Source organism: Apaloderma vittatum, unplaced genomic scaffold (assembly GCF_000703405.1).
Source record: "Apaloderma vittatum isolate BGI_N311 unplaced genomic scaffold, ASM70340v1 scaffold7327, whole genome shotgun sequence".
NCBI classification, from domain to species: Eukaryota; Metazoa; Chordata; class Aves; order Trogoniformes; family Trogonidae; genus Apaloderma; species Apaloderma vittatum.
In genome coordinates this window covers 1-11,969 of record NW_009726606.1, presented here as the reverse complement: position 1 = coordinate 11,969, position 11,969 = coordinate 1, and the positions used below count along the sequence as shown (strand labels likewise).

Here is an 11,969-nt window from a genome sequence, read left to right as displayed (position 1 = left end):
TGCTGAACTGGAAGGAGCACCACGCTCCCTGGTAACAGCTGATAGTAGAAGCACACACCGAGGTCTTCAGAGGAAGGTAGGAAAAAAGGTAACACAGCTGATAGCACCATCCTGGGCTGGCTAAACCATGAGGAAGGGGAGGAAAGTATTCTGAGTTAGCTTTGAATGGCACGATGAGCTTCCCCCCATTCCCTTCTCAGACATGCAACAAAGCAGCAAGGAGCAAAGCTGGGGGGTTGCAGGGCCATGTGGGGTTACCTGGAAAGTTCCTTCCTCAGAGGGCCGCAGCGATTCCCATTCTGGAGAGTCCAGGAACTGGTACGGAAAGATGTAGTGAAGGAATTGTCCATCCTGGCTCACTCGGATCCTGCAGAGAGGACAGGTGAGGTGCACAGCCTTAGGTCACAAAATAGATGCCATATGAACCTGATCAGCTGTCACAATATGTAGGCAGCCAGTCCCACCAGGGAGAAAATGACTTCTCACACGTGTCTCATACTCTCTCTGGGACAGCTAGAGATGCTCAAGTCTATGGGTCTGTCCCTTCTTTCTCTGTGAGAAGTGGTATTTGCTGCTATTGCCCTACAGTCCATCTGTTTCCTGTTCCTTGCTACAAAGCCAGCCCTCACAGGTGCAATGCTTGGTCCTAAGCCGGGATTTCTCAGCCTGCAAGGCTACTGCTGCTTTTCAGGTACTTCTAAGCCAGCCTGTGACTCTTTTTACTGCCATCTTCTTTCTGTCCCCAGGGTTGCATGAGGGCATTCCCTGCCTCCAGGCTGGGGACCTGTTAAATCCAGAACCCCCTCAAATTGCATTGGTCATCTTTTCTGACACATCATGCTGCAAGCTCAGCTTGCTGCACATTACTCTTTTCTTGTTATTGTTCAGTTTAAGAGGGCTCACCATAACAGTAGTAATGCTCTGTTGGGTTAGTAAAAACCTCACAAAGCAATAGAGTGGGTATCAGGAAATGCAGATCCAATCCTATCTCCATAGAGCATTCTATACCAGCCAAGACGTACACTTCCCACTGCAAAGAGAGCAGAACAGCTACCCTACCAGCATTGGCTCACTCTCTGTAGCGGCACTTTCACACCCATGGAGCAGCATCAGACTATCCAGTGCAGGGGAAGGTAGCACAAACTCTTCCCCACAAATGTTATTTGCAGATATGGTAAACTTCAGAGCAAGCTGCTCAGCCAGACATCTGGTAAGGGGAAAGACACCTCATAGAAACACACACATTCGATTTCCTCCCAGTGCTTTGCCATTCAGCACTGGTCTGTGGTCCCAGCATGTTCTTAACACATCCTGGAAAACACTAAAAAACCAAAGGACAGCCCTTCTTCGTTACACATCACCTCACCAGAGAGGATGGACCACCACAGTAAAACACAAGTCACAGGTGATTCTGTGTTTGTCTTCCCAAAGGAAAATCCTTGTGAGACACGCCTCTTACAGAACTGTTCCCATTTACAGATCTCCTTCCTTTCCCACTGTTACCTGACATGAGCACCAAGTGCCTGACAGCAGCTGGGAACTCAATATCATTACTATCTGTATGCACCTGGATTTTGGAAATTGTTAAAAAATGTTCACAGAGGCATGCCACAGGTGAACAACTCTCAGTACTTTATTAGCACAGTTCACTCAATAATCAAATCCCCAGTGTGACTGCCTAGAGGTCCCTGAGATCCTCCTTGGGGGTTCTGAGGAAGGAATATCATGAATGCGTGATAGCACAGGGACAGAAAGAGGCCTGATGAAGTAGGATCCATCACAGAAGAGTGCACTCTCTTGTGACAAAATGACTCTCAGAGTGAAAAATTTCAAAGTCCTGAGGGTTGAGGTGTTTCGAACTGGCATGGAACCTCTCCCTGAACACTGCTGGCCAGGGCCAGCAGGTGAACTGAGGACTCAGCATACTCGGTGCAAGGTTGTTTACATCACAGAGGTATGTCTGGTACCCCCAGAAAGGGCAGGTCCCGACACACTGCCTTCCTGCCTTGAGCAACACTCTCTCACAATCAGTCTGCTCCCATCATAAATAAACCATTTTAAAATGGCAGAGAAGGAGGTAAGGGTTCCTCAACAGAATAACAGGCAAGGCTGAGCTGGCTGCTTTGCTGCACATAGCTTGATTCTGTAAACCTTTCCCTGAGATAAGCTATAAAAACAGAAGAAAAACAACCCTTAAAAGAAAATTATCCCCCTCCCCAATAAACATGCATATCCCAAAGCCCTTTCAGAGGAAGGAAACAATCCTCACTTCAGTTTCTACAGAGGGCGAAAACCAGGACAACAAGCCAGAGCACTTTCCTGTTAGACTTTGTTCAGAAATAGGAGAGCCTTTACCTGCCAGACAGCAGCAATGAGAGGCGGTCAATGGGCGTCTTGCTCTCCACCGCGTAATTCTGGTCTCTGATGAGCGACTGGACTTGCTCTTCGCAGCACTTCATTATTTCTTTGTAGACTCCCAGGGGCACCTGCAAGGGCAGGTACATGGTCTTGTAGAGGAGGTCAAACTCCTGTGGGATGGTGTCTTGGCGGAGCCGGTAAGCCAGGTGAGCCAGCTGAAGCAAGCAGATGAGGACAAGCAGCGCGTTCCAGACGAGGATATCGAGCCCACAGGCACTCAGCCAGCCCCATAGAGCATAGCAGAAGTAGCCTGGGGCCAGGAGGCCAAAGATATAGAGGGACCCAAAGATGCCGCTTCCTCCCATGTAACCTAGGAGGACAATGCAGCTGGCCAGCTGGTAGGCTGCTCCCTCCATAAACTCCTTCCAGGCATCGCACACCGGAGGCTGGAGAATGACCTGGTCCCAAGAGAGGCTGCTTGCGCTCATCCTTCTGCACTCCCCACCCTCCCCGGCCGTCCTGCACTCAAAATGAATTGTCATACACAAAGGGTGCTGCAGAAGCCTGAAACCAGAGCTGCCGGGTAGCTGTTGTTCCTCCTCCTCTGAAGCGCCGACTGGTCCCACAGCAGCACGTTTCAAAGTGACATGTTAAAGCACCAGCAAAGGTTTCTGCATTCAAAAAAAATCCCCAAAGTGCTCTTTTCTCCTATTTGTGGCTCACAACCTGCTGGCTGGCCCCCTCCTTAGCCACAGCAGTGAGAAAAGGAGCTGGCAAGTATGAGGCCAAAAGAGCTCAGTCAAAGAAAGAGTAGAGGCCATTAGCTGGAAAACTCGCAGACAGGACGGAGATCTCGTTGCACTCCCTCTCTCTCGCCTGCCCTCCAGCAAATGGAAATAGCGACTGTGAGTGAGCAGCGGAGGGAGCTGGTGTTGAGTTTGGAATGTGTATCACTTGGCAGCGGAAAAGAGAGAGACCCCAAATGGATAACCATGTTTGGAATTGAAATCCAAGGAGCAAAAGCAGCGAGGAGAACAGAGAGCAAGCACACACCCGCTACTTAACATAACTCAGGCGCCCAGATAAGCCTGGTGCAGCATGAAGAGGGGAAAGGAGAGAAAACAACCAGCTTATCACGACGAGCTCCAGACACACGTGGGGCTCCACACTGCCCTGCGCTCCGGCAAGAGAGTGACTTTCACCCAGCACAAAAAAGGAAAAAGGTCACCCCCTTCTCCCGCTGTGGCTCGTAGCAGTGGTGTGGAGTTGGCAAAAGAAGGGAGGCTGGTTCTTGAGGAATGCTTTCCAGGCGCTGCAGCAGAGACTCCCCTTGCTCTAGAGAGCTCCACCTTGTGGGGTGTTTCAGACCAAGGGGCATGAGGTAAAGCTGTCTGCATGGGCAGACAGCTGTGATTGCAAGGGATGAAGGTATAGTAAACGATTCATTGGGAAACAGCCTCCTCTGTCACGAAGAAGAGACTATCCTGCCTAAAACTTTGCGAGCATAACACTTGGGAGCATATTTTGCAGTGAAATCCTAGTCCACCCCACAGATAACAGGCTCTGTTGGGAAGCATCCTTGGGAAACACCATCTGACATTTTCAATCTTTGTAGCTATTTGGAATCCCCCAGACCTTCATTTAGCACAAAGAGGAAAGTAAACACTTTACACACAGGGGTAAGCGAGGACACAGGCACAAGAGCAACCTGCCAAGTTCAGTCCTCTGCGGTCAGCTACAGAAACTACACATAAACGCAATTTCTCCCTTGCTCGGAGTAACACTTTATGAGTCACACAGGCAGGATCTGCCCCATCCGCCAGGAAGCAGTTACATTTCAGGCATTGACGCAACCCCCACAGTCAGTCAACAGTATGAAGTCAGCCTGCATGGGTCAGTGGAGTAGAGATATGGTTTCAAGGGTGGTCGTGTTTCAGGCCGAGCTTGCAGCTGCCCTGCCTAACATGCCATTCCCATTGGCACCACTCACTTAAAGACACACTAATCGCCTCTTCTACTAATAGTGCTCCGGAATAACACTGGGCAAGGCTGAAGCAACGCTTTATGGCAGCCTTAAAGAATTCATAATGGTCTTGGACAGTACAATCTATTCCTACAATGATTAGTTCCACATACAACACAGAGCAGTGTGACTCAAGTTGCGCCAGGGGAGGTTTAGATTAGATACAAGGAATTAGATTATTAGATTAGATATTAGGAAGAAATTCTTCACTGAGAGGGTAGTTAGGCACTGGAACAGGCTGCCCAGGGAGGTGGTGGAATCGCCATCCCTGGAGGTGTTTAAAGAACGAATAGATGTGGCGCTTGAGGATATGGTGTAGTGGTTAGAGAAATGCTGGGAAAAAGGTTGGACTTGATGACCCTGGAGGACCTTCCCAACCATAATGATTCTGTGATTCTGAAGAGCAACAAAAGCTGTGCAATATTGACAGGTTGCCACGTGGGAAAAAAACAAGACAAATTAAGCTTTGCACAGGAGGTGAGTACAATCCACTCAGAAAGATGCTTTCTGTTAAAAGTGAAGTGAAACAGGGAACCTTGTCTCCAGTGGTCCCTTATTTAAGTGTAGAAATAAATCCTACCGACTGAAGCAGAATGAGGCTCAGCTGCAAGAGGCATGAGGAAATGAAGAACTTATTTCTCTTGACCTTCTCTGCAAAGAGGGAAGGATGATCTTATAGTCAAAGCACAATAAATGTCTTGGTAGCTAAGTTCTGTTTTTCATACTACTGCCGTGTATTTGCTAGATGATCCCAATAATGACTTGTCTACCTTTGGGCCTCTGCAAAAGAAGCAATGTTATAAGGGGTCCTCTTTGCAAGATAGGCTGACTTTTCATATAGTAGGGGATTGTGATATCAAGACTGCGAACACTTACGAGAAAGATGCTTCTCACAAGATGTGTGAGCAAAACTGAACTGCTGTCAATAGCAGTGTAGAACTACAATAGATAAAGCATTCCAAGAAGGCACATTGCAATTTCTCCTACCTTTCTGTACTACCAAAAAACCTTGCAGCAACATCAAAGAATACAGCCCCCCAAAAAGTTATTAATTTCACTCCTCAGGTAAATTCCTGAGCTAGAATATACTCTGGAACACAATGTTAAGAACTTGTTAGGTCAAAGGTGCTTCCTCTGACATCTACCAGAACACCAACAGTGGTGCTGCAGTATCCCTAGAGGTATGCGCTGGGGTTGCAGTGTTGCTAGGGCCAGTGGATGAGGATGGCCTGGTGTGACTTCCCTGGGGAAGGCAAACAGGAAGCTTCAGATCTACAGCAGTAACAACAGAAAGCTCTTATTAAAAACGATACAACCTTTCTGCTGGGGCTGAATGTGACATTGTAGAGAAAAAGGCTGGATCGATGGGCCAAGGCCAATTACACAAGTTTCAATAAGGCCAAATGCCAGGTTCTGCACTTTGCCACAACCACCCCCAGCAGAGCTACAGGCTTGGGGAGGAGTGGCTGGAGAGCTGCCAGGCAGAGAGGGCCATGGAGGTGCTGATGGACAGCCGGCTGAACAGGAGCCAGCAGTGTGCCCAGGTGGCCAAGAAGGCCAATGGCATCCTGGCCTGTGTCAGAAATGGTGTAGCCAGCAGGAGCAGGGCAGGGATTGCCCCCCTGTACTCAGCAGTGGTGACACTGCATCTCGAATCCTGGATTCAGTTTTGGGCCCCTCACTCCAGAGAAGGGCAATGAAGCTGGTGAAGGGTCTAGAGCATAAGTTTTATGAGGAGTGGCTTTTTATGAGGAGTGGCTGAGGGCACTGGAGTTGTTTAGTCTGGAGGAAAGTAGGCTGAGGGGAGACCTTATTACTTTCTACAGCTACCTGAAAGGAGGTTGTAGCGAGGTGGGGGTCAGTCTGTTCAACCAAGTAACAAGGACAAGAGGAAATCGCCTCAGGTTGTACCAGGGGAGGTTTAGATTGGATATTAGGAAGAATTTCTTTACTGAAGGGGTTATCAGGCATTGGAACAGGCTGCCCAGGGCAGCAGTGGAGTCCTGTCCCTGGAGGTGTTTAAGAGTCATGTAGACAGAGTGCTTAGGGATATCGTTTTGTTGAGGACTTACCAGTGTTAATGGTTGGACTCCACGATCTTAAAGGTCTTTTCCAATCTAGGCAACTCTGTGATTCTGTGAATGATAACAGACTTTTAAAAGGCAGATCTTGAGCACATGCTAGAGAATGATTTAGGTGATTACAAAACTTCCTCCTAAAATTGAGCTTGAAAAGTGGTAAAACCACCAAGGCTCCAATTTTCCTTTCTCCCTTGAGAGTACTACGACCGTACAGACTGTCTTCATAGCACCTTCAGGTTTCCACCCAGCAACAGTTCACAAAGGTCTTTAATTTTCCAAGGGAAACTTTATTTTCAAGCCTTGCCTTGAATTTGAATACGACTTCCATCCAAAGATGCTGGGGTGCCTCCAAGACAAGTGTTCAAGGGGAAAGGCACACAAGTATTAAAAGGGAGATACCAAGGCCCGAAACACTTTAGAGTCAAGAGAGCAAGGGCATAGAAAATACCTCAGCTGAATTAAGTCTCTGCCCTGGAAGGAGGTACAGAGACATTACAAGAAAACAAGTCTGTGAAGAATTAAAATAGACATGACAGGCTTTTCAGCACCAGAACTTGCAATCTGTGAAAGGGTACTCCACTGATTTCTCCACTTATAATGAATCCAACTAGTAATGCTTAATATTTAGCCCGACACGATGACGCAATCCAGGTGCAGCTTGCACTATATTTGGCAAATAAATCCTCCGTCCTTGAGAGCAACACTGCACTGAGAGATTATCAGTCCCAAATCCCACAGCAGCTACATGACTTGCTATTTTGCCCATCCTCAGGAAGTCCACAGGCTCACTATAGATCCCATAAGCTGAAAACTAGTCCAGTCACCTGTGTTTAGGACACTAAGACCTTGGTGGCTTAAAAGTCAGAGCGGGCATAATTAAACAGCTCTTTTTTGATTTATTATATAGTGCATTGCTAGCCATTAGTCTGCAAAAGCATTGCTTGCTCACTAATAAACCCTGTAGCTCCAAAACAGCCACCTGGTGTTCCAAGTCACACTTGATTTACAACTGTTGAGAAAAGGTCTAAAGCCACAGTCGAGCTCATAGCGAATCACAAAGGGATAAAGATGGCACACACTGTATTCAGTTGCACTGCAATGTAGTTTAATCAAGTTTCCAGCTACTGCCACATTCCACGCCCTTGTAGGTACATCAACTCCCTGTGCAGGGCAGTGCCTGTTACCAGCTCCATCAGTAGGTACTAATGCGGCACCAATACCTCCCAAGCCAAGCCTTCCACTTCACAGGAATCCTGTAGTAACAAATGAAGCCACTCAACATGAAATATGATTTGACTACGATTTTTCTATTGTTGATTTAAGTGTAGACTTGTCCAGCATCCTTCCTGTACCTATTGCACATGGGTACTGCAGCACTCCACTCATCACTTTCCTTCCAAAAACTTGTCTGAAGTATCTGCCATGCTTTTAACTTCATGCAGGCCTAGATGTCACGTTTCTTAAGTTTGTGGAATTTGTGTAAAAGTGTGTGTGGAGCCATTCTTTTTCTTCATCTGGTTTAAACAGCACTCCTTTTCACTCAACCACTGTTAACTCCCACCCTGCTCTTTACTCTGTGGTACCATTTCGACAGTTTAGTCAGACCGGACAGGCTACCATAAAGCCGGTGCTCATCCCCTCGTTAACATTCTCTTCAGTTAAGCTCTGACACACACTGATTCAACAGTAAATGACCTTATTCAAGTTTCTACCTCAAGACGACAATAAAGGCCAAGCGGAGCAGCAGATCCTGCTCCCAGCCAGCTGCAGTGGCCACAGAAGGCTACGGAGGCTTTTTGCTAGAGCTACACCTGCATCCCTTCTCTTAAGCTGGAAGCCAACATGGGCAAAACTCTTAGGATGGAAGAGCAGAGGAGTTGCATAGAGCTAAGTCCAATAGCTCAGCTTGTCCCTTGCAATTATTTTTAGAGTACATTTCCTCAGACTGCAGGACCTTTGTAAGACATTCCTGGGACGAGTCTAAACTTGCCTCACACACCCTGCAGGTCTCAGCAGAGACAGTACCACATGTCACACTAATCTTTCAGAGCTAGCTCAGAAGATGCAGGGCCCAGCAGGCAGCGAAATGATTACGATTGCACCCACCCCTCTAGTCTAGTCGAGAGGTGGCATCCCTGCCCATGACAGGGAGGTTGGACTAGATGATCTCTAAGGTCCCTTCCAGCTTAGGCCATTCTATGATTCTGTAAGAATCAAAATGAAGCACAGATTGCGTATCTTCAGTATCTGAAAACTCAGGAGTGGAAGTAATCAGTGATACTGTCTTACACAAAGTCAACTCACCACATGAAGAATGTCAGAGTTTCACACCAACACAGCATGAAACCAAGAAAGAGCCATGTTTAGCAAACTACCAACTGCACTTTTATTGCTCTAGATTGTAAGAAGAAATCAAAGGCCACAACCACCTTCCCACTGTCATGTCACAAAAGTGAAAACAAGAGCCACAAAACAAGAGCCTCTGCATGCCTAGCACAAGATCAACACAACAGAACCCAGCACAAAAAAAGCTTTTATTTCAGGCAAGTGACTTGTGCAGCCTCCAGCCCTCTCCTCCCTTTCTCTTGAAGAACTATTGGCTCAGAAATTCGAGTTTGATATAGGAAGTACTTAATTCTTCATTTTAGAGAATGAAACTTGAATTGTAGGATAAAGTAATTCAAAAAAATTGGAAGAACTCTAGCAGGGGAAAACAAAGTCATTTTTGACTCATAATGATTAAAGTTCATTTTGGAAGGCTGTTGCCATCTTTGTATGACACTTGTTAACAATTACCGCCACAAACTGCACAACAAACTTCAGCATTACTTCTCTGAAAGCAGTAACAGGGCAGTGTTAGTAGCATGATTTCTCAGTTTGCATCAGTAGGAAAACCCACCAAAGGCCCATCTGTTCAGCCACAACACCAGAGCAAGCAATGTTCTCATGTCAATGAGTAAGCAGGCTTTTTCCATTCTCTCCATCCTTATAGCACAGTTTTCAATGAGGAGGCCACTGTCATTTCTTTACTTAATAAGAAACAAGTCAGGAACTTAGGTCATTATCAGACTTTTATTAAGAGGAAAAAATATATTTTCTATAGCAGTGATCAAGAGCTAACACTGGAAAGTCACAGATGTGATGAAGTCTATCATCAGAGACTCTTTACAAATAGACTCTTTGCTTATATTTATTCTTTGAATTAATATGCAGAAATAATTTATTTTGCAGCTTTCCCAAACACAGTCACACCACAGACATCACCTAGAAGAAAGAGGAAAGACAGCTTCACAAAACGTCTGTTTCCACTGGATATAAAGGGACAGTTCAACAATCAACAAGAGAACCCCAGCAACAAACCCACAAAACCCAACTCCTACATTGTCCTTGTGTTAGAAAACTGAGATTAAAATCTTTTAGAAGACAACAGAGACAGAACCATACTCAAGCTGAAGAGCTGTATACTGCCAGAGACTTCACCATTCCCACTAGGAGAGAAGTACTTCCTCTAATGTCTATGAGGATCACTTTGCCTTCCCACTCATAAGGAAGACACCTTTGCCATCATCAGCTGTTCTCTGGCCCTGCCAGGGGCACCAGCTGAGAAGCCAGGGTACTTCAGAGGCAGAGGTCCCAAAGGCTATACTCACCACATTCAGAGTCCTGCTCATCTCACTCATATCTTGAAGCCCAGAGCTCTCATACACTCTTTGTGAGCTTCAATTAGGTGCCCGCAATTTTCTTCCCCCTTCTCAATAATGCTGCAAAACAAAAAGATTTCCAAGGCTCAAGAACTAAATATTTTCTTACGATTAGTTAAAGCCAAAGAAGCGGCAAGCTGTTGGGGACAATCAAAGCTCCTTGTTAGGGTATACAGATCTTTTTGCCTATCCTGTCCATGGTAGCACTGTTCTGGAAAGCATAATACTATCTCAAGAAGTCTGGAGCTGTGCATTTAAAACTAACGAAAAGCCTAATAGAATTTTCTATTAACAGGCCAGTGTCTATTCCGGACAAGTCTAGACAGGGATTTGTTATACAACAGAAGGCTGTTGCATCACCTCATCAGGCACCCTGATCTCGTCAGCAACCAGTTTCAAATCATTCAGTATGAAAGCATCAAAACTTCTCAAGTAAGAGACTGATACAGAACAGGCTGACCAGTACATGATGTTGTAGTCCAGCTTCAGCTGGTATTTAGGGAACCTGAAGCAAAAAAACCCTGCCCATCTCCTCTTAAAAAAATGATTTCCCACATATGGTAACTTTTTGATGTTATTCATCCCTCCAAGCATCTAATACACATTCAAATATCAGTAAGAGGCTACCATCATTGGTATATTGTGTATTACCACAACAGCAGTTCAGACTTGCGCTTTGACTGACTGGCAGAGTGCTTCCTGGCCCAAAGGTGGGGGATTCCACTGCTCTGCAGAGCGCAGGTCACAGGTTTGATCAACCCTCATCTATCACGTTATATTATTCTATCAAATTGTGATTAACTTAAATATCGTATTTACTTCATCATTTAACTTTTATTACACTAAGCATGGACAGGTCTGCTAGTCACCCAGGGCAATTTCATCTGACCTGGGACTTGCACGCTACCAATCTTTTCTTAGGGGACCCTGGACTCACCTCCACTCTACCACAGAACTAGACATGCACCCCTAACTTTAGCAAAAATACAGCATCCAGTATTGTGACCTACTGAACAATATCTGTATCATCTGTCAGGTGAATAAAGAAGACATTTTGGTCACCATAATAAAGTTTTTTAAAGATTCAGTGTCACAGACAAAAGAACTCTATTTTAGGGGTGTATTTTATGCTACTTGATGGGTCCTATGATCATAACTAAGCTTTTAATTACAAATGCAGCTCTATATATCACTGTCAAATTTTGCACCTCTGTGAGAAAGCCATCCTCTGAGACCTAGTATTTAGTTTTATTTGAAAAAGAACAACATTTATAATCAATTAAAACGTTACTACCCGCTGGCACTTGTTGCTTCAATCAGTCCAGAACAGTGAAGATTTCTAAGCAGCATTAAAAGCTAAGATCTGAAATCCGTTTTAAAACAGGACTATAAATACTCATCCCTTAATTTCTCATTTTAAGACACTTTCTCCTTCTCCTCCGCACTCTCCTCCCTCCCTCTCAGACCCTCCAGCACCCTCTGCCCGGGATGGGGAGGGCTTCCAAACCCACGCCGGCACACTGCCACGGGCAGAAACTCCTCAAAGGCTGCAAGGAGCGGGGCAGGGAGGGAAATGCACCGGGCCAGGGCGTCCAGAGGTGGGCGGAGGTTAGTTCGACGAGGGGTCCAGCCTGCGCACGGCAACCTTTTTTCAGCAGAGGCCACCCTCCGCCCCGGGTGGGCTGGGACCCTCACCAGGTGTCCCGCGCTTTCTTGGTCTCGGGGCAGGCGCAGCAGGGCTTCAGCGGCTTCTTCTCTTCCCGCGCCTCCCCACTCGCGCCCTTGGCGTCACAGCTGGCGGCGGCG

At 46.3% G+C, this 11,969-nt stretch overlaps 2 protein-coding genes across 3 annotated transcripts in view; both read right to left on the bottom strand.

Moving 5' to 3' along the window:
• The window catches only part of POPDC2 (popeye domain containing 2), a 10,124-nt gene extending 7,224 nt beyond the window's left edge, over positions 1-2,900 (bottom strand). For both annotated transcript variants that reach the window (XM_009873345.1, XM_009873344.1), the window contains exons 1-2: positions 2,356-2,900; positions 259-367 (exon numbers count right to left, since the gene is read on the bottom strand). In XM_009873345.1, coding sequence (XP_009871647.1) covers positions 259-367; positions 2,356-2,900 — 654 coding nt within the window. The remainder of the gene's footprint in view (positions 1-258; positions 368-2,355) is intronic.
• Positions 2,901-10,123: 7,223 nt separating this feature from the next.
• LOC104276887 (cytochrome c oxidase copper chaperone) lies at positions 10,124-11,965 on the bottom strand (the record flags this gene model as incomplete). The annotated part of the gene is made up of 2 exons (XM_009873346.1): positions 10,124-10,223; positions 11,859-11,965. Coding segments are annotated over 2 exons (192 nt in total), but the record flags the coding sequence as incomplete, so codon positions are not given.
• Positions 11,966-11,969: the final 4 nt, after the last annotated feature.